Below are 18,579 nucleotides of genomic sequence, written 5' to 3' on the forward strand. Positions count from 1 at the left end.
TTTTCGGTGTACGAGGTTAACACACAAGCCGAACGCTCACAATAACAGAGTGGCTTCACTGCAAATGTTGCCAAACTCATTGAAGAATCCGACTCTGAGGTAGCAGTCCCCGACGGTCCAGACGGTTGCATTATCGGCAATAGCAGGACTTCGAAACCTAATTTCTGTAGCTCCTACGGTCTGTTTCGGTGTGGGAGAAGACAAGAAATAAGCCAACAAGTCCCCACAATGGTCCGACAATATAAGTGATATTTGGGTTGAGTGGGTTAGATGATGTCGGGGGTAATTTGGGGATGGAAACTGTGTTAAACGTGACCGTGCGCTGCACGTGACACTGTTTCTGTCTAAAATGACGGGCATGTGGACGGAAGGTCCACGGTGGCACACAAATACAACTTCAGGGGGGTCATCTACCAAAAATTGAACATTGGGCGTCAAATTGCCAATGGGTGGATACATCAGGGGGATAAAGTGTACTTTCCCCTAAAATCATTTATAAAGTCGAGTTTCACATAATAAATAAATAATATAAAACTTAGTATTTATGAGTGTCTTTACAAATCACCTATTATATGTAGACTGCTTATCTTTCCAATATAATAATAAAGTATTACAAATACTAATCATTGGATCTAGTCCACTATTGCATCCCAATGGTTGTTGCTCTCTTTCGTTTTCTTTCTTATAAGAAAAACAGAAACTTTAACAAGTTCCTCCTGTTCTTATTTATCTTCTTTTGGAAAGTAAAAGAAGTAAAAGAATGGAGAGAACTATCCTTGCCATCGTTTAGAGAATTTGATCCAAATCAAGCCCCAAAGCCTAAACATTGTCCACTAAAATTGTCAAAAAGAAACCACAACAAGAAATGTCCATTTTGAATTATGAGGATCCCCTTCATAATTCACAGCAACAATCTTTGAAAATCCAATCTCAGCCAATCATTTTCAAGCAATCTACCACGTGTCACCACCACAAGCAAATGAAAACGGATGACATTTGCCAAGGGCCAAGAGTCTCTCTCTCTCTCTCTCCCACACTTGTTCGCACTACTGCAGTCTGCAGTGCACGCCATGCCTGCTTCAGGAGCAACAGCATTGCATGCCTTCCTCTGCTTCTCTCCTCAGAAACCATCGTCTCCCCCACTGAATTGCCAGCAATCGCAGACCACCTTGGCAGCAAAACCCAAAAGCGTCCTCCAAAACCACCCACTCTACACTACAACCCATGAAAACCTCTCCCTCCAAATCAAAGAGAAAATCCTCTGCCTTGAAATTATGGGTGTTGACTCGGGTAGAGCCCTCTCCCAAAACCCTTCTCTACACGCAGCCACCCTCGAATCCATCCACTCCATCATCTCCTTCCTCCAATCCAAAGGCATTCGCCAAAAGGACTTGCCTAGAATCTTTGGCATGTGCCCCAAAATTCTCACCTCCGACATCAAAACTGACCTTAACCCAATTTTCAACTTTCTCTCACAATACCTTGGAGTCCCAGATCATAGCTTTAGAAGGGTCATCAACAAATGCCCAAGATTACTTGCTTCTAGTGCAAGCAACCAGCTCAAACCAGCTTTTTTTTACCTTCAGAGACTTGGGTTCAAGAACTTGGAGGCCTTGGCTTACAATGACTCGGTCTTGTTGGTTTCTAGTGTAGAGATCACGCTGATTCCCAAGCTGAAGTATTTGGAAAGTTTGGGGCTTTCCAGGGATGAGGCTGTGGGGATGGCTTTAAGGTCCCCATCCCTGCTGACATTCAGTATCGAGAATAATTTTAAGCCAAAATTTGAGTACTTTTCTGGGGTGATGGAGAGGAAGTTGGAGGAGTTGAAGGAATTCCCTCAGTATTTTGCATTTAGTTTAGAGAAGAGGATAAAGCCTAGGCACATCAAAGTCTTGCAGAGTGGCGTGGAAGTCCCTTTGCCACTGATGCTTAAGAGCACTGATGAAGAGTTTGCGGGATTGATAAGACAGGGGGGTTGATAGGAAGCGAAGGATTTTTGGCTTGTTTTTTACATGCTTAGAATGTCGAGGAACAAGCTCCATGGTATGGTGAGAAGAGATTGAGTTGCAGAAATTCTTGTTAGTTTTACATCGTTTAATGTACATTGAAGCCACAGCGCTGTATACTGTTTTATCTCCTATAATAAAATTTCCAATTTCATTTATATTTTTTATGATATAGTTGAATAGAAATTTTGGTTCCTGTATTAGTAGCTGCTTTTCTTGTTTTTGTGGAAAGATTGCAATGTGGGCATGTAGAATTTACCTGATAACACCTGATGGGTAAATCAAATAGGCAAGATGACTTGAGAAACCACTACAATATAATGCTCAAAGTTCACTGCTTTGTAGAAAATCCTTGTGTTCTTCCTTTCTCATATATGACTATATGAGTGCTTGTGTGTATGCAAACGTGCGTCAGAAGAGACAATGATTAGTGCTTGTATATATCTAGTGACCACTTGTATAGTTCTTTATATTGTTTGTGGTGATTAGTAGGTTTTGGGTTATAGAGAAAAAAATTTCCCTGGGGTTTGACTGCCTTGCACGGTTTTAGACATAAAATCCATCATAAGAGCAGCTCCGTAGTTTAGGTAAGGTGTAAAATTTTCTTTTTCTTGCTTTCCTGGAATGCCAATATGTTTATCAATGTTTATACCTGCTTACATCTTTTACAGAAGAGACATTAGTGCCAAAAGTCCAAGACACCTAATTCCCTATTCCTGTCCTTGTTTTTTTTCCAATCCCCTTTCAGATTTCCCCCTAATGTTGGAAAAGCTATAAAATTTATAGCAATATTGTTCAGTACTTTCAATGCATTCTACTGTATAGCTATAGTATACATTGGCATTATAATATTTATGCATTGCAGCTTAGTTGGGATATTGATTGGTTTATCAATACTCAACAGTGTGATATTATTATCAAACTTCCTTGTCTGTTTTGATGAGATAGTGGCCTTTTAAAATATATATATATATTTTTTTTTTCTTTTTTTCTTTTTTTGGGGTGGGGGGGCAAGTAATTATTGAATGTAGTGCACTTTGGCTGAAGTGAACTGAAATTTCATCCTATATACACTTTGAAATTTCATAGCTGCTCAATCAATATTGGCATTTTACATGATCTTAAGTCTTGACTTGAAATTAATTCATGTGGTCAATCACAGTAAAGGATCTTATATGATAATATGAACCAAAGAACCAGAGCTGAACCTGTACTTATCATTAATAGTTTGGTGTATAGAGTAAAAAATAAGAAGGCTGAAGGTGAAAAACCCCTGGGAGTAGGGGGATACAAAACCCAATGCCTTTAGTATGCAGATGTTGAAGTTTCCAATTTGTTTCTGAAAAGGTAGTTGACAAGTTGTAACTTGTAAGCTGATGGTGGTATAGAGCAAGGTGAAGATTTTTAATGTATGTGCTTTCCAAATGATGTTACTGCTGTCTGCAGATGATACTTTCTGGTAGCTAAATCTTCCTTTTTCTTCCCTCAGCAAAAAGAGAAAGATAAAAGATAAATGAGCTTTGCTGTAGTAAATACTTTGCAGTATTGGCAACAAGGCGTTTTATGGAAATTTTAGGGTTTCGAGGATGTAAGGGTATTGCTTCTGGTGAATAGAGAAATGTTACATACACTCTCAAGTGCACATTCTTTGACATAACAGTAAATATCAACATTAAATTTTAGATGGATCACCATTGGTTTTTAGATCCAATGGTAATTTTTATTGCTACGTCTGAGAGTATGCACTTGAGAGTGTACACTTGAAAGCGGACGTAGCATTTCTCCCGGTGAATATGGTAGACCATTGAAGCTTCATAAGGCTTTCTTGATAAATGTATTGGGGTTAATATCATGCGGTTTGTGTGGTGGCTTTGAGTGCGTGCTTGTGCATGTAGGCGCGTGTCTGTGTTGAAAGTTATTAAACCGTGAAAATGGGGCTCTTTTTTGATGAGGATTGTGGTTTATTAGCAACTGAGAAGGTTTAGATCCTGATGAGGTTCATGCCTTTTGAGCATAAAATAGAGGGGAAGCTCATGAATAGCCAAACAGGTAGCCTAAAAAAAAAAAAAACTTTTTCCTGGCATCATTTTGATAACGATACTCTAAAAGGACTTCTAAAATTAAGTACAGCAACAGAGAGAGAGAGAGAGAGAGAGAGAGAGAGAGAGAAGAGAAAGTAGTGATAGTTTGAAGTTTCTCAGATTTGTGCTTTTCTAGGCAGGGAAATATGAAAATTGGAAAAGGTCATGGGGAAAATTGCAGAGTATTAGGCTATATTAGATTGGGTAAACTACACTTTCTAGGTGTGGACTGTATTTAACTTGTAGAATGGGAAATTATCTATGATAGAAACATTATATATGGGATCCATCAAAAGAAAGATTAAATATGAATAATAGGGTGGTTAAAGGATGAACATCAAATCTTGTGTCTAATCTCCTCTGATCATATAATATATTAGAAATGGTAGGCTGGCATAAAAATATATGTTTGTATCCCACAATCCAATCAATGGGATATGCCACTGTCCGGAGGGTACAGTGAAAGCATGTGCAACTCAGGTGCTTCAAAAGGGTTTGCCTGGGGCAAGTCACATTTTCCCTGAAACTACATGGGCCACTGGGCCAGCAGGCAAGCCTTTGCAAACACACAAACATTGCTTAAAATAGGATTTCCATGGCCCCTCTATTCTTTCCAAACAAGAAAAAATAAATAATAAACAAGTCTTCAACAGATTTCTTGCATATATGATACTCTTTACTCTATGACAAAAAGTCTCTGTCATTTTTACTCACCCAAAAAGGTTTCTCATTAAATAAGGTTGCTTTTGGTGGAAGTGTTAATTTGGGTGAAAGGGCCACATTTTAGGTTTCTCCGAAACAGTAACTAGGATTTCAATATTAAAAGGTTTTTTTTTTTTTTTTTTTTTAGTACACATGTAAGGCCATTTATCAAATAGACCATTCATTCGGTTTTAGAAAATATCGTAGATGATATTTATATTGATTTGAAAGATTGAGATGGTATTCCTATCCAATATTTTAACAGAGGAACACATCAACTCCACTTAGAAAGCAACATATATCTCATACACCACGTCATATTATTTTTTAAAAAAAAATTAAAGAAAAAAAATAAACGATCAAAAAATTATGGGTGCCCAACCACTCCCATTTTGCCAAAAGAAAATGACCAAATGAGAGTGGTTGAGGTCATTCACATAGCCATTTGAAGGTGATTCGGACACCTCCAAATGGCCAAATGAAAGTAATTTCAACAACCTCTAACCGAAACCACCGCACCGCCACTACTAGTCAGTTAGCCCTTTGGCTGCGTAATTCAAATCAATACAAAATTTGGAAATATAGGCAGAACTTACTAATTCTTTTGGTGCCAAAGTGTTGATGACTCATACCAGATGGATTAGTCATAATCAAAATTAATGTATTTTATTAATGAGCCCAATACTCTCACATAGCAAATGTTCACATAGGCTGTAGGTTGTAAATTCAGATTTAAGAGTGAGACTTTGGTTAATTTTACACCAGCAATCCAACATACAAAAGGTCAATGGCTGGAGCTTCCAATTTCTTTCTAGAGAGAGAAGGTCTGAAATTTCTAGAGAGAGAGAAAACTCTGTGAGCTCCGTTCGCCGGGGGGGAGGCTCCACGCCTCCCCCTCCTGGTGCTGGTGTTTCCCCCTAGCCGTTAGGGCAAGGGTGTTTTTGTCTCCTAGCCTTTTGGCTGTAGGAGTTTTGTTCTTTCCGGTGATTGAACCGGTGAAGGTTGTTGGGTTTTTTTCTTTTTTCTGTAGTTTTCTTGTTGCAAGCAGTGATTTTCAGGTGTTGGCTCGTGAAGAACGGTGGGTGTTGGAGGATTTCCGGTGGAGTTATGTTCAACGTCAGATCTGTTAGCCTCGACTGGTTTTTCTCCAACAAGAACTTTCCAAGTGCGGTGGCCGGCCTTTTCTGGTCAGGATGGTTATTTTTCGAGGCCGTGCAGTTCGTCTTTGGTCGGTTGTGACCCGCACGCGCCGGTGTTTTAGTTCTTCTGCTTTATGCGTGTGTGGGCTACAACTATTTTCTCCGGTCTCGGAAGGTACCGATCTCAGCTTGTGGAAGTCGTCTGTCGCTAGGAAGGTTCCTGGCGAAGGAGCGTGTTTTACACGCGCCGTCTCCGACAGTCGTTTCTTGCCGGTGTTTGCATTCTGGGTTTCTGTTTGTGTTTTGTTGTATATTCCTTCTTGTATTCACAGTCTACCGTTTGGTAGCTGCTTCAGACCAGGTTTTTTCTGGTTTTGTGGGTAGAGATTCTTTATTTCTGTTCACTCCTATAGCCTTCAGGCTCTGTTTCTCGCCTTTGGGCGCTGTATTTGTTTCTAGTGCCCTGCCTATATTGTTTGCTTCTTCTCTGGTTATGTACCCCTTTGGGGAGTTTTTCTAAGGAATGAAATGGAAGAAGATGGCACTGTGTTCAAAAAAAAAAAAAAAAAAGGTCAATGTTTCACACGAGGAATTATTATCAGTACTTTGCTTATCTCAAAAAATGTTAGGAAACCACTGCATTTTTCTAGACACCAAACCCTTTTTTTATATATAAATAAATGAGAAGAAGGAAAAGAAACTGCAAGGGAATCATTCCCACAATAAGGGGAAGATCCAGCTAAGCAAAAATACAAGAAAAAATGCTACCAAAAAGACCTTATTAAAGCAATCAAATATACTAAATTATGAGCACAGTGGTTGGCACCCTTGTAAACCGAGCATTTCCACCGGTAATGATTATTTTAGTTACTCAAAATATACATTTTTCTATTTTTGCTACTAATTTTTCAATGCAAGCTCCAACAGATTATTGGTCGCACTCTCTATTTTCTTTAAATATTATTATTTTTCTATTTTTGCTACTAGTTTTTCAATGCAAGCTCCAACAGATTATCAATCGCACTCTCTATTTTCTTTAAATATTATTTTTCAATGTATGTTTTATTGTGAAAATTGAGAGAGAGAGAGAGAGAGAGAGAGAGAGAGAGAAAGGAAAAAGGGGAGAGAAAATAATTTTTTTATTTTTTATTTTTTTTAAAAAAAGGACTAAAAGGTGATACAGTGAAAGTTCATTATTGCAAAATGGATGGAGATGCTCTATTTTGATGCATATGTTGGAGGAATAAAGTGGCTCATAAAAAATATATTGGAAGGAGGGTATTATAAGTTATATTAAACTATTATAAGTCATACGAAAGGTCTGCTGACCAGCTTTAAAAGGAGGGTAGCAATCCAACATGAAAAATAAAGACCCCTTTGTTTGTGTGTGTGATCAATCAATCAACCAAAATATAAAATGCAGAAAGTAAATAACACAAAAAATTTGGTGACGAAGTGGAAACTCTTTGTATCAAAAAGAAAAATCACTCTGGAGCAGCCAAACCCAGGAAATCACATACCTCTGATGAAGTAGTCGTACATTTAACTCTGACACGTACCTATACGTGAACGCCTCTTAACCAGACCTCATGTCTGAAGAGTTCTTCAATGGCTCCTTTAGCTTAGAGCTCCTCTCTAAGCTATACTTCAAAAGGTTGATCAAATCACACAAATAAAAACTCTAAGAGAGCTAGGATATCTAACAGTATCTGCATAAACACCATCTCTTAGCACAATGAAAATTCAGCTAAGTAATTCTTACAAATACACAGCTTATAAGCCTCTCTAAATACGCTAAATAAATCATAATTCTACTCAAACTCGGATTTGCATAGGTAGCGTCTGGACCTTGCTTCTGAGCGTTCGGATCTGCAACTAGAACTTCATAAAACTTTGAAGCGCGTCCGGACTTGAAAACCCTAGAGTCCGGACGGTTGCATAAAGCAGTTCCTTCGTCCGCAGTCACTGCATAATCGTTCGGACTCCTTGCTGACAGGAACTTATTGACTTTAGCGTCTGCTGGGCCGTCCAGACCTCTTCCAAACCACAAGCTACTGACTCCACTGTCTGTTGCAGGCGTTCGGACCCTGATCGAACGCTGACTTTCTGACTTGGGCATCCAGACTTTGTCAACTAGGTGTCCAAACAGTCTGTAGGGAAAACTGACTTTTTAAGCTGTAAATCTTCTAGATTCTTTCATTCACCATGATATTTCCTTCTTAGTAATATATTGTGCAAATTCTTGTTTTGATCAATCATTTCCATATTGGAAAATATTTTCTATAATATTCTTCTAGAAGTCCTTTGGAAATTCAGTGTCCCTGATATGGAAATCCTTGTAATGGAAATTCCTCAATATGGAAGTGTTTTTGTCAAAACAGAATGAGCCAGTTAAAATAAGCCAACAAACTCCCCCTTTGGTCATTCTAGGACAAAAACGACTTACAGCAAAAAAAATAAATAAATAAAAATTACTCCCCCTTTTCGTCTCAACAGGACAAATGGTAAATAGAGTAATAAAGCCAAAAAATAATAATAATAATAATAATAAATAAACCATAAGGTTTAAAAGTCATAAACAATAAACAAAGAATTGTTCATGAAAGTAGCCCAGTCATAAAAAAATATCAAAAACTACTGATAAAAAAGTGACACGTCACTTTAATCCTCCCACAGCTTTTTGAAAAAGAGAAGAAAGACATGCAGAGTGATTCTTTCACACATAGAGTTAGAACACGTATGTATATAAAATGGATAAATAGTTATGAAACAGTTCAAACAAATCCAAACATATACAAGAGAGATGAGTAATTTATGAGCAAAAATTTCTCTCCAGATATGAAATTAAAAAATTTACTCAACTCATGTTATGCGTGTCGTGTGTGAAAGCTTGTTCAATAAGGCATATTTTCACTAATAAGATTAAAAACAACTGAATTTTCTATAAAGAGAAAAATATTGTTAAATTAGTCAAAACTCAAGCCTTATCTTACTAGGGCCTAGCCACCCTCATATGATACATTCCCCCTAAGTCACAACACTTTTTCTTTAACTTAGTTTGTTAGTGATTGTCTCTTTCTGCAATGATTTGATCACATAAGGCTTTCACTTGATTCTCAATACCAGGTTCATCTTTCCTAGGCACATAACATGGGTTGATGTTTAGACATGCTAGGCTTAACAAACTAGGGGTGGGCACAGGGCGGGGGGCGGTTTTCCACCCTTTTTGCCCCTGCCCCGCAGCCCTACGGGTTGCTTGTTTTGCACCCGTGAACCGCAATTTTTAGGAGAAAACCGAGAGGTTCGAGTACATTGCAAGGCGGGGGTGCGGGTTTGACGGGGCAAGTCCTTCTGAGTGGGGCATTTATGTAATATAACCAGAAAAATGGGGGATCATATTGGAGTGAAAAAATCTTAATGTATGAAGTAATTTAACTAGAAAGAGAGAAAATTGAAAACTTGAAATGAAATCAATAAATTCTCCTTTGATGAACAGCTTGGTGAACTTAATCGTCAGGATCTTCACAAACAAGTCCAAGCCATCATTGCAACCACTCCCCATCTGATCTCTCTAAATATTTCTCTCGTAGAGTCATAGGCGTTTGTGAAGTAGAGCTCCTCCTCCAACTGCAAGGGGAGGCTGTAAAGCCTGTGACTCGTGAAGACTTGAAAAGACTAGAAAGCTTAGAAAAATGAAGAGAAGGCTCATCAGAGGAAGAGGAACGGCTATGGCACTAGAAGGAAATAAACGGAAAAAATGAAGGGGGTGGGTGCTGCGGAGCTAGAGTTAAAGGGGATAGGGTTTAATTTTTTTACTTCTTTCTTTACACGGGGTGGGGCGGGGCGGGTCCCCGGTTTTTTTAAAAACCGGGACCCGCAACCCGCCCCGCCCCATGCGGATCCCTTGTTTTTGGACCCATACCCGCGATAAAACCTGAAAATCCGATGTTTCACGGGGCGGGTCAGTGCGGGTCGGATCGGTTTCCACGAGTCCTGCGCACCCCTATAACAAACACAGTTTTACAAGTAGGCAAAGCATGTGAAGAAGATGTACTCACTTTATCAAAACTCAAGGTAGAATGAGGAGAATTTTTCAGAGGAATATTTGATTTCATTAGAGTATCTCCCAAAGATTTAATTTTAGCAATTAAACAATTCTTTTCAATTTCAAAATCTTTAAGTCTTTGCAGATGTTCAATGCTTGAACTTTTTAATTCTTCAAAAATTTTAAACAATTCATGACACACTCTCTGGAGTTCCCCTTTTTCCATTGAATCCAAATTGACAGAACAAATATTAGACATAATAAAAATAGGAGTCACGGATCCCACTCAGGAAATTAATCAACACATGAGCGAATATTCTCTGATACCAATTGAAAAATAAAGACTCCTTTGTATGTGTGTGTGTGATCAACCAATCAACCAAAATATAAAATGCAGAAAGTAAATAACATAGATATTTTGGTGACGAAGTGGAAACACTTTGTACCAAAGAGAAAAACCACTCTGAGGCAGCCAAACCCAATAAATTCACTATTCAGAAGAAAAATGTAGTTACAAAGCAGTCGTACTCACATACTCCTGATGTAGTAGTCGTACATTTAACTCTGACACGTACCTATACGTGAACGTCTTTCAACCAGACCTCTTGTCCGAAGAATTTTTCAATGGACTCATTTAGCTTAGAGTTCATCTCTAAGCTAGACTTCAAAAAGTTGATCAAATCACACAAATAAAAACTCTTAAAGAGCTAGCATATCTAACAGTATTTGCCTAAACACCCTCTCTTAGTATAATGAGAATTCAGTTAAGGAATTCTTACAAATACATAGTCTATGAGCCTCATTAAATAGGCTACAAAAATCTTAATTCTACTCAATCTCAGATTTGCATAGGCAGCGTCTGGACCTTACTTCTGGGCATTCAGACTTGCAATTGAAGCTTCACAAAACTCGGAAACACGTCTGGACCTGGAAACCCTAGTGTCCGAAAGGTTGCATAAAGTAGTTCCTTCGTCCACAGTCACCACATAATCGTTCGGACTCCTTGCTGACGGGAACTTATTGACTTCAATGTCCGCTGGGTTGTCCGGACCACGAGCTACTGACTCCATCGTCTACTATAGCATTCAGGCCTTGATTGGACACTGAGTTTCTAACTTGGACGTCCGGATTTTGTCAACTAAACGTCTGGACGATCTACAGGGAAAACCGACTTTCTGAGCTGTAAATCTTCCAAATTCTTTCATTTACCAAGATATTTCATTCTTAGTGATATATTGTGCAAATTCTTGTTTTGATTAGTCCTTACCATATTGTAAAATATATTCTGCAATATTCTTCTGGAAGTCCTTTGGAAAATCAATGTCCCTGACTTGGAAATCATTGTAATAAAAATTCCCTGATATAGAAGCGTTTTTATCAAAATAGAATGACCCAATTAAAATAAACCAACATAACATAATGGTGTGCGAAATTTGCATAGAGATCTTCCAATATAAAATAAGATGGTTGAGTAACTTGTGATAGAGGACTTGGACCTTAACTTGAGATTATACCTATTGGAACCATTCAATAGACTTTTTCTTTTCTTTTCTTTTAGTTAGATAATTATTTATGTAGTATTTCTTTTCCCTTTTTTCTTTTTTTTTTTTTTCTTTTTTTTAATATTTTGGCCAAAATTTATCTAGTGCTTCTGGGTAGTGGGAGGGGTGTTATAGAGAGAAGAGTCCATATCATTTTTGATGTTACAAAAGAAAGTCATTCTATTTATTTATTTGCCAAAAGCTAAAGTTGTCTTGAGAAATGAGTAATGCTACATATTACGCCTTCACTAGGTTAATGTGGTAACGTCTATCGGTCCTTAGATCTTTTTTTTTTCTTTTTTCTTTTTCTTTTTTTTTTTTTTTTCTTTTTTAACAATAACTAATGGGTATTATCACATCAGTCCGATAATAAGTGATGGGTTAGGTTAAGGTTATATGTTATGGTAATAAAGTGCAAGGAATTAGCATGCCGCAGTATCTACTTTTGTTGTGAGTCAATGTTACATTAGGAGTACTTAGTTAGTATCTATTCCTAAATTTTACTATATGTCAGTGTTGCAGTTGAATTACATATGGTAGTCATGTAGTTAATTACATATTGTAATCTTGTAGTTTGCTTTATTTTTAATATTAGTCTCAGTGTGGTATTAGGATTAAATGTTAGAGTCAGTTGGGTTGTAGCACTACGATGCATTTATTTGTGTGTAAAGGGTGAAACTCTAAATCGTGTAGGAGTTATCTCCAAGTAGGTCATTAAGGAGGTCACTCCAAGTCTAAATCTTGTATTCCTTCTATTTAAACGATGTCGTTGAATGAATAAAGAAACAGAAAATTAATCTCAAGCTTTGTATTTGAAAATGTTTAGGTTCCCTCTTAATCTAAAATATCTAGTTTCCTCATAATTTACAAGATTTGTTCGTTACGTATTCACGTAACAATATAATTCTTTTAGCTCCAATTATCATTCCATCAAATGAGTAATAAGATAAATGCATCCTTTTGTCATTAAGAGTAAGTGTAGCGCTACATTATACTACATCTTCATTCAACTTTCATCTTATTTAGTTAATGTGATAATGTTATTCGGTCTTTAAAAAAAATTAAATAAATAAATAAAAAAGAAAGAAAGAAAGGAAGAAAGGAGGTGTTTCTTTTTCAAACTTGTACTGAAGTTCTCAAAGGGTCAGCCGACCGACCACCTGTGCATATGTCTTGAAATCTTTCATCATTGCATGGAAGGAGATGTTTGGAAGGGTTGTTGGCAGAATGAAGCTTCTGAGGCTCTTGATTCATGCACCTGACATTGCTGAATTTTCTTTTGCCGTCGCTGGAATGCATGAATTTGAATTTCCTTGCTTATAAGGTGAAGAGACCAATGCGTGTGGAAAAGGCAGTGCATGCCCGCCCTTCATGGCTTTGTTTTATTTGGTAAGTGACTTTTCATGCCGGAATAAAAGGTTGTTATTTTTTAAAATTCGTAAAAAATAGGAGACGTGATATAAAGTAAAAAGTTTTATATAGAAAAATGAAAAAAAAAAAAAAAAAAAATTTGTATTTTAATGAATTTTTATTTAAATAATAAAAAAAATAATTATTGTTGTAAAATAAAAAGTGAAAAAAGTGTAAATGTTTTTATGTTAATTGCTATTGAAAAACATGAAAAAGTGAGTAAAAAAAAAAGTAATTGAATAATAGAAAAGTATTATTCTGACATGACAAGCAACTTGCCAAACACGGCCCATACTTTTAATGCCAAATATATAAAATATAAAATAATATTAATATCATTACTTGTCATAGTGGATGATATATGTACGAGGAAGGAATTACAAGTTGCCTGCACAACCAGAAGTCAGAGGATGCATTGGCTTCAAGTTTAGACAAGATGCAATGAATCCACTTGACATGCACATGCTGTATGTTTATGTCATGGAGATCCATGCATGCTATAATAGGCTACATAAAATATAACCCTTTTTTATTATTTATTATTTGTCCATTTGGCATTATCTATATTTTTTTTTATACACCACACTTCACATCCACGATGTGCTATCATTTTGAACAACCCCCACCCTTTCTTTTTCTTTTTTGTTTTTTTCCTCAAATCTTATATTTCATCCCGTCATTTAAGATGCCCTTTTTTTCTATTAAAATAAAAAGGCAGCAGGAGAGACAAAATGTAACTACTTTATCTGAGCGTGATTTTAATAGCACATATTCGATGGAAGCCGCACATGAAGATGGTGGGAATTGCAAGCACTTTCTTAAATCTGACTGAGCCATAGTCTGAACCAGTCTTATTAGGGCATCTGTAGGACTCAAGGCGGTTAATACTAATAAGATTGAGAATTCACATTTCGGAAGCCGAACACTTATCCTAGTATATGCCCAACCACTTTAAATATTTCTTTGATGCCATTAAACCACCACCGATGGTATCACTTAAGATGCCCTACTTACAATAGTGGCTTGTTATTTTTCAAAAAATAAATAAATAAATTAAATTGATTAACTTTTTTTTTCCTTTCTCTTTTTTCATTTTGGGTCACGAAAGAGAGACATTACAACCCGAGTATTAAATGGAAGGACATTTCATTTTGGAGAGAAATTTCATTTCAATAGACATATGACATGCTTTTAGAAATCATGTTAAAGGAATCCATACAACTCAATTTGTAGAAAATTTATCTTCTTAAAAACAACTCAATCTATGATTTTGTCTTATGATACTTCTAATGCATTTGTTCCTGAAAATGTAATTACTTTGTCCACTTATTAAATTATTTTTAAATATTCGGAAAATCGTTATCTTTAAACATATTGAAGAGTGAGTGGGGAGGTGGGCTAGGGTTTGGTAAAAGAGAAATGTTAGAACATCTTCTAGTATTCTCCTAGTGTTCTCCTGGAATGGCATAAATGTAATTAAAAAATTACATCTATGTCATTTTAGGATAACACCAGAAGATGTTATAGCGTTCCTCTCGGTAAAAAACGAAAAAAGAAAAAATGACAAGAATTATGAATGTCAAAAGTATGGAAAAATATGATGGAACCCCTCTGACTTGACAAATTCAAATTATGAATTAATATATATCAAGAAACGTGTTAAAAGACCCAAATTTTCAATTTTACAAATTTAAATGTCAAATATGAAGAAACGTGTTAAAAAGGCTATGGCATCCAAAAATATTGTGATAAGATCCCTTTATTCTCACTCAAAAAAAGAAAAAAATAAACAAACAAACAAACTTCTACAGTCCCAAAACTTTAAAATATCCTTTTAAAAAGTCTGAAAAATCCTCCTAACATTTTTTAAAAAAAAATGGACAAAAAAAAATTTCTCTAAGTACTCCACAAAAAGCTGAAAAAGACCTCTTAATACCTCCAATTTTTTTTTCTTTCCCAAAAAACCCTAATAACTCTAAAATTTTGATAAAAAAAAAAAAAGGGAAAAAATTATATCTAGTTCCTAAGTTTTTATCTGATTTGGATTTAATCTTTAAGTTTTCAATTTCAAGAATACAACTCTTAGGTTTTGCCCAAATTTTAAATAGATCTCATTATCACTTTATCGTCAAAATTAACGTGTCAAATCTATCTCATTTGACACCCTAGCGTCCATGTTAGCAAGTGCCAAATCATTCATGAAAAAAAAAAAAAAAAATGTTATTGTCGGTTGCTCTATAGGTTCTCATATTTTGTGTTGTTTGAAGTTTCACGGTTAGATCGATTAGTTTTTGTGTTTTTGTGTTTTTTTTTTTAATTTTTTATGAATGACTTGGCACTTGCTAATGTTTCATTGCATTGTGGTATTGACATGTGGACAAACCGTTAACTTTAACGGTAAAGTGATAGACGGACCTATTTTAAATTTGGAGAAAACTTAAGAATCATATTCTTGAAATTGAAAACCTAAAGACTAAATATGATTTTTTCTAAAATAATAATAATAATAATAATAATATGTGAAATGGATACAAAATATGTAATCATTAGAAATATAAAATGCTAACTCCGCCACGCTATTGGATGGATGAGGGTCATGACTCATGAGACCTTCAACTAGTAGACAAATTAAATGACAATGCATGTTTTGTTTGTTTTAAAATCATAAAATAGGTATAATGCACTCTGGTGATGGCGGCATGGCAATGACAATCAACCTTTGATGTAAGTAAAATATAAAATAAATAAAAATAATGTTCTATTGCACACAAACATTTCAACAATAACTCAATAGGCTAATGTGGTCATGTCAATTTATCTTCGGATTAGCCATTTTTTTAAAAAAATAAAAACAAAAGTTGATTGGATTGCTACATGGCAAGGTGAAATAGTGAGAAGATAAGGTTAGAAACCAAGTATTTATCATACTATGCTGGCATGCCTAGTAGTCATTAAATATTTTTTTTTTTTTTATAAAAGCTTATAAAAGGGTTGAATGACTGCTAAACTCTGTCATGTTAGCGTAATAAGAAAAGAAAAAAAAATGGAGGAATGGCATATGTAATGTAATAAGCATTTCTGAAGTGAAATTGATCCATGAAGTCAATGTTGATCGGAGACCAGAAGTGAGAAGTTATTCCAAAACAGGGCAGGAAACCCATCCCTAATGAAGTGTGAAATTCATTGAAATGATTTCACCTTTGAATAAAACTTGCAAATGGGGCCCTTAACGTGGATAAACAAGCATAATTAATAAAGTTGATGCTGGTGTTAGGCTTTTCTAGATGGACACATAAATTTCCAGAGAGAGAGAGAAAGAGACATATCCTAGAGAGAGAGAGAGAGTCCAGGGGTGAAGAACCTTGGGGGACACAAGGCCCTCTGTTTCTAAAACCAGCAACTTGCATGTCAGCAACCCCACTTGTATTTGGAATTCACTGAACCCAACCATTTCTCTCTCTCTAGATAATAACAATAGTGATAATAATGACAATTCAAATACAGTGTAAACAACCCAAAACTCATCAAAAGGAGGAGGTGCCAATTCCATTTTTCCCCACCCCCATTTCTTCTTCCTATAACTTCCATACAATCTTTTGAAAGATAGCACAAAACCCACCTCTCCTTTTTATTCCTTTTTGTTTGTTTTGAATCTTTTGATGATTATGAGGAATTCTTTTGTACTGAACACACAGGATCTGTAAAAGGGGGAAGAGTTTTGAGGGGCTGAGATGCAAAGACTGCTTAAGGGGGGCTTTCTTTCTTGTTGCCTCATTCAGAAATCTTCGTACAACACCGGCCATCAAAGGCTTTATCAGCTTTATCAACATCACTGGTATTAACCTTATGACTCTATGTTTTGTTTTTCCAAATCTTTCCTTGATTTTTCTCTCGATTTTTCTCTTGTTCATCCCCTAACGAAAAAAAAAAAGCAGCTATATTTCTTTTCTGGGTGTTCTTCCTTTTCCTTTATTTCGTTAATTTATTGGGTTTTAACTGCAAACCAATCCCAAAAATTTCATGGGAGTCACTTGAATCTAAATCTTGGAGAGACCCTAATTTCATTTTCAATGAAGTCAAGGTTTTTTTGTACATGTTTTGTTGAGTCTCTACAGTATGTGTTTGACTTGGGCATAGCTTTTTCATCCGATTGCCTATACATATTGTGGCGGTCCATTGTGGTTTTAATTTCAGATCAGAACTTTCAATCTATCCTGTTAAATGTATGTGCTCGATTTGTTGTTTGTAGCTTTATATGATTCTTTAATTTTGTGGAATGTAATGAAATTCCTTGTGACTGATTGAATGTTTTTCCATGATTTCCTTAAATTGTTCGAAACAGTTGGATTATTGGGGACGACGTCTCATGGTTTGCTCATTGAATTGAAGTTGTAATTATTTTGCGGGCAGTTAGAAACATTTGGTATTGACTGAATTCGAAGATAGTTGGGACAATTTTTTTTTTCTTAGACGAGTTACTGAAAATCAAATCTTTGTTGCAAGATCAAGTTTGAACCCATTTTGCATTTCTAGTTTGTGAAGCTGAAAGTTCTGAATTGGGATCCAGGCAGCATTTAGTTTCTAAAAGAACCACATTGGGTTGTTGAAGTGGAACGATAACAACCTTCGCGGGTTCTGTGAGTCGTAGGTTTGATTGCATATAGAAACTACAAGAATTCGCATACACATTTGCACCAGCACCATAAATCCGATCTCGTGTCTTTGAGTTTCAGAGGTTCTTGAAGTCTGGACATCTCTTGGGAGATATCTTGAGTTTAGCCATAGTGGGAAGCCTCAGTGATTGCAATTTGCATTGGTTTAGTTTGATCTGGGGTGCTGTGAATTGGGTGGCTGGGAGAGAGTTTTAATGAATTTTGAACTTCCTGAAGCAGATATAACAAGACTGTTGAAAGGTTTGGTTTTTTGGCGAAGTCATTCTACAAGTTGCATTATGGATGTGAGAGCAAGAAAGATTCCTACCCCTTTGGTTGAAGAGAAGATAGAATACCATCATCCCCATCATCAAGGAAAGAAGATTGAATACCAACGCACCCTTTCACATGGTAAAGGGAGCAGCAGAAGATTGTTGTCAGCAAGTTACTTCAGCTTAGAGTCGTTGCTTTTACTCGTGTGCCTCACGGCGTCTTTGCTGATCCTTCCATTGATACTTCCTCCATTGCCTCCCCCACCATTCATGCTGCTGCTGCTTCCAATTGGGATTCTGGCTGTTCTTATGATGTTGGCTTTCATGCCTTCTAATGTGAGGGATATAACATATACATATGTGTAAATGGTGTTATAAACATGCACATGCACCTCTTTCATCATACAAATTTTGTAATTCTCTTAATGTTGAAAAGAAAAGATAACCAGTTCTTTTATTTCTTATTCATCGTTTGCTTTGCACCACAACAACCCTTATTTGTGTAAGGAATTCATCCCAACTGGCAGAGCAGTTGATTTGATCAGACAAACTAGGCCATTTCTCGAGGAGATTGTGATCCTCCTAATCTTGACACTAGTTGTATTATTAACTATTGTTCATTTACTTGCAATGTGGCTAATTAAGTCATGATGAAGAGTACTACATGCCTCGGGGTACGAAATCAGTCTTGTTGCATTATTTTTTAGGAGGTGGAAAAGGGTGTGCTTTTC

General features: G+C 36.2%; 1 protein-coding gene and 1 long non-coding RNA gene across 2 annotated transcripts; both read left to right on the top strand.

Moving 5' to 3' along the window:
* The first annotated feature begins 979 nt into the window (after positions 1-979).
* Positions 980-2,164, top strand: LOC133858637 (transcription termination factor MTEF1, chloroplastic). The gene has a single exon (XM_062294112.1). It carries the CDS (start codon positions 990-992, stop codon positions 1,977-1,979), a length of 990 nt encoding a protein of 329 aa, XP_062150096.1. The 5' UTR covers positions 980-989; the 3' UTR covers positions 1,980-2,164.
* Positions 2,165-15,945: 13,781 nt separating this feature from the next.
* LOC133876041 (uncharacterized) lies at positions 15,946-18,094 on the top strand. The gene is made up of 2 exons (XR_009901519.1): positions 15,946-16,759; positions 17,267-18,094. It is a non-coding gene; the product is annotated as an uncharacterized LOC133876041 (long non-coding RNA).
* The last annotated feature ends 485 nt before the right edge of the window (positions 18,095-18,579 follow it).

Source organism: Alnus glutinosa, chromosome 1 (assembly GCF_958979055.1).
Source record: "Alnus glutinosa chromosome 1, dhAlnGlut1.1, whole genome shotgun sequence".
NCBI classification, from domain to species: Eukaryota; Viridiplantae; Streptophyta; class Magnoliopsida; order Fagales; family Betulaceae; genus Alnus; species Alnus glutinosa.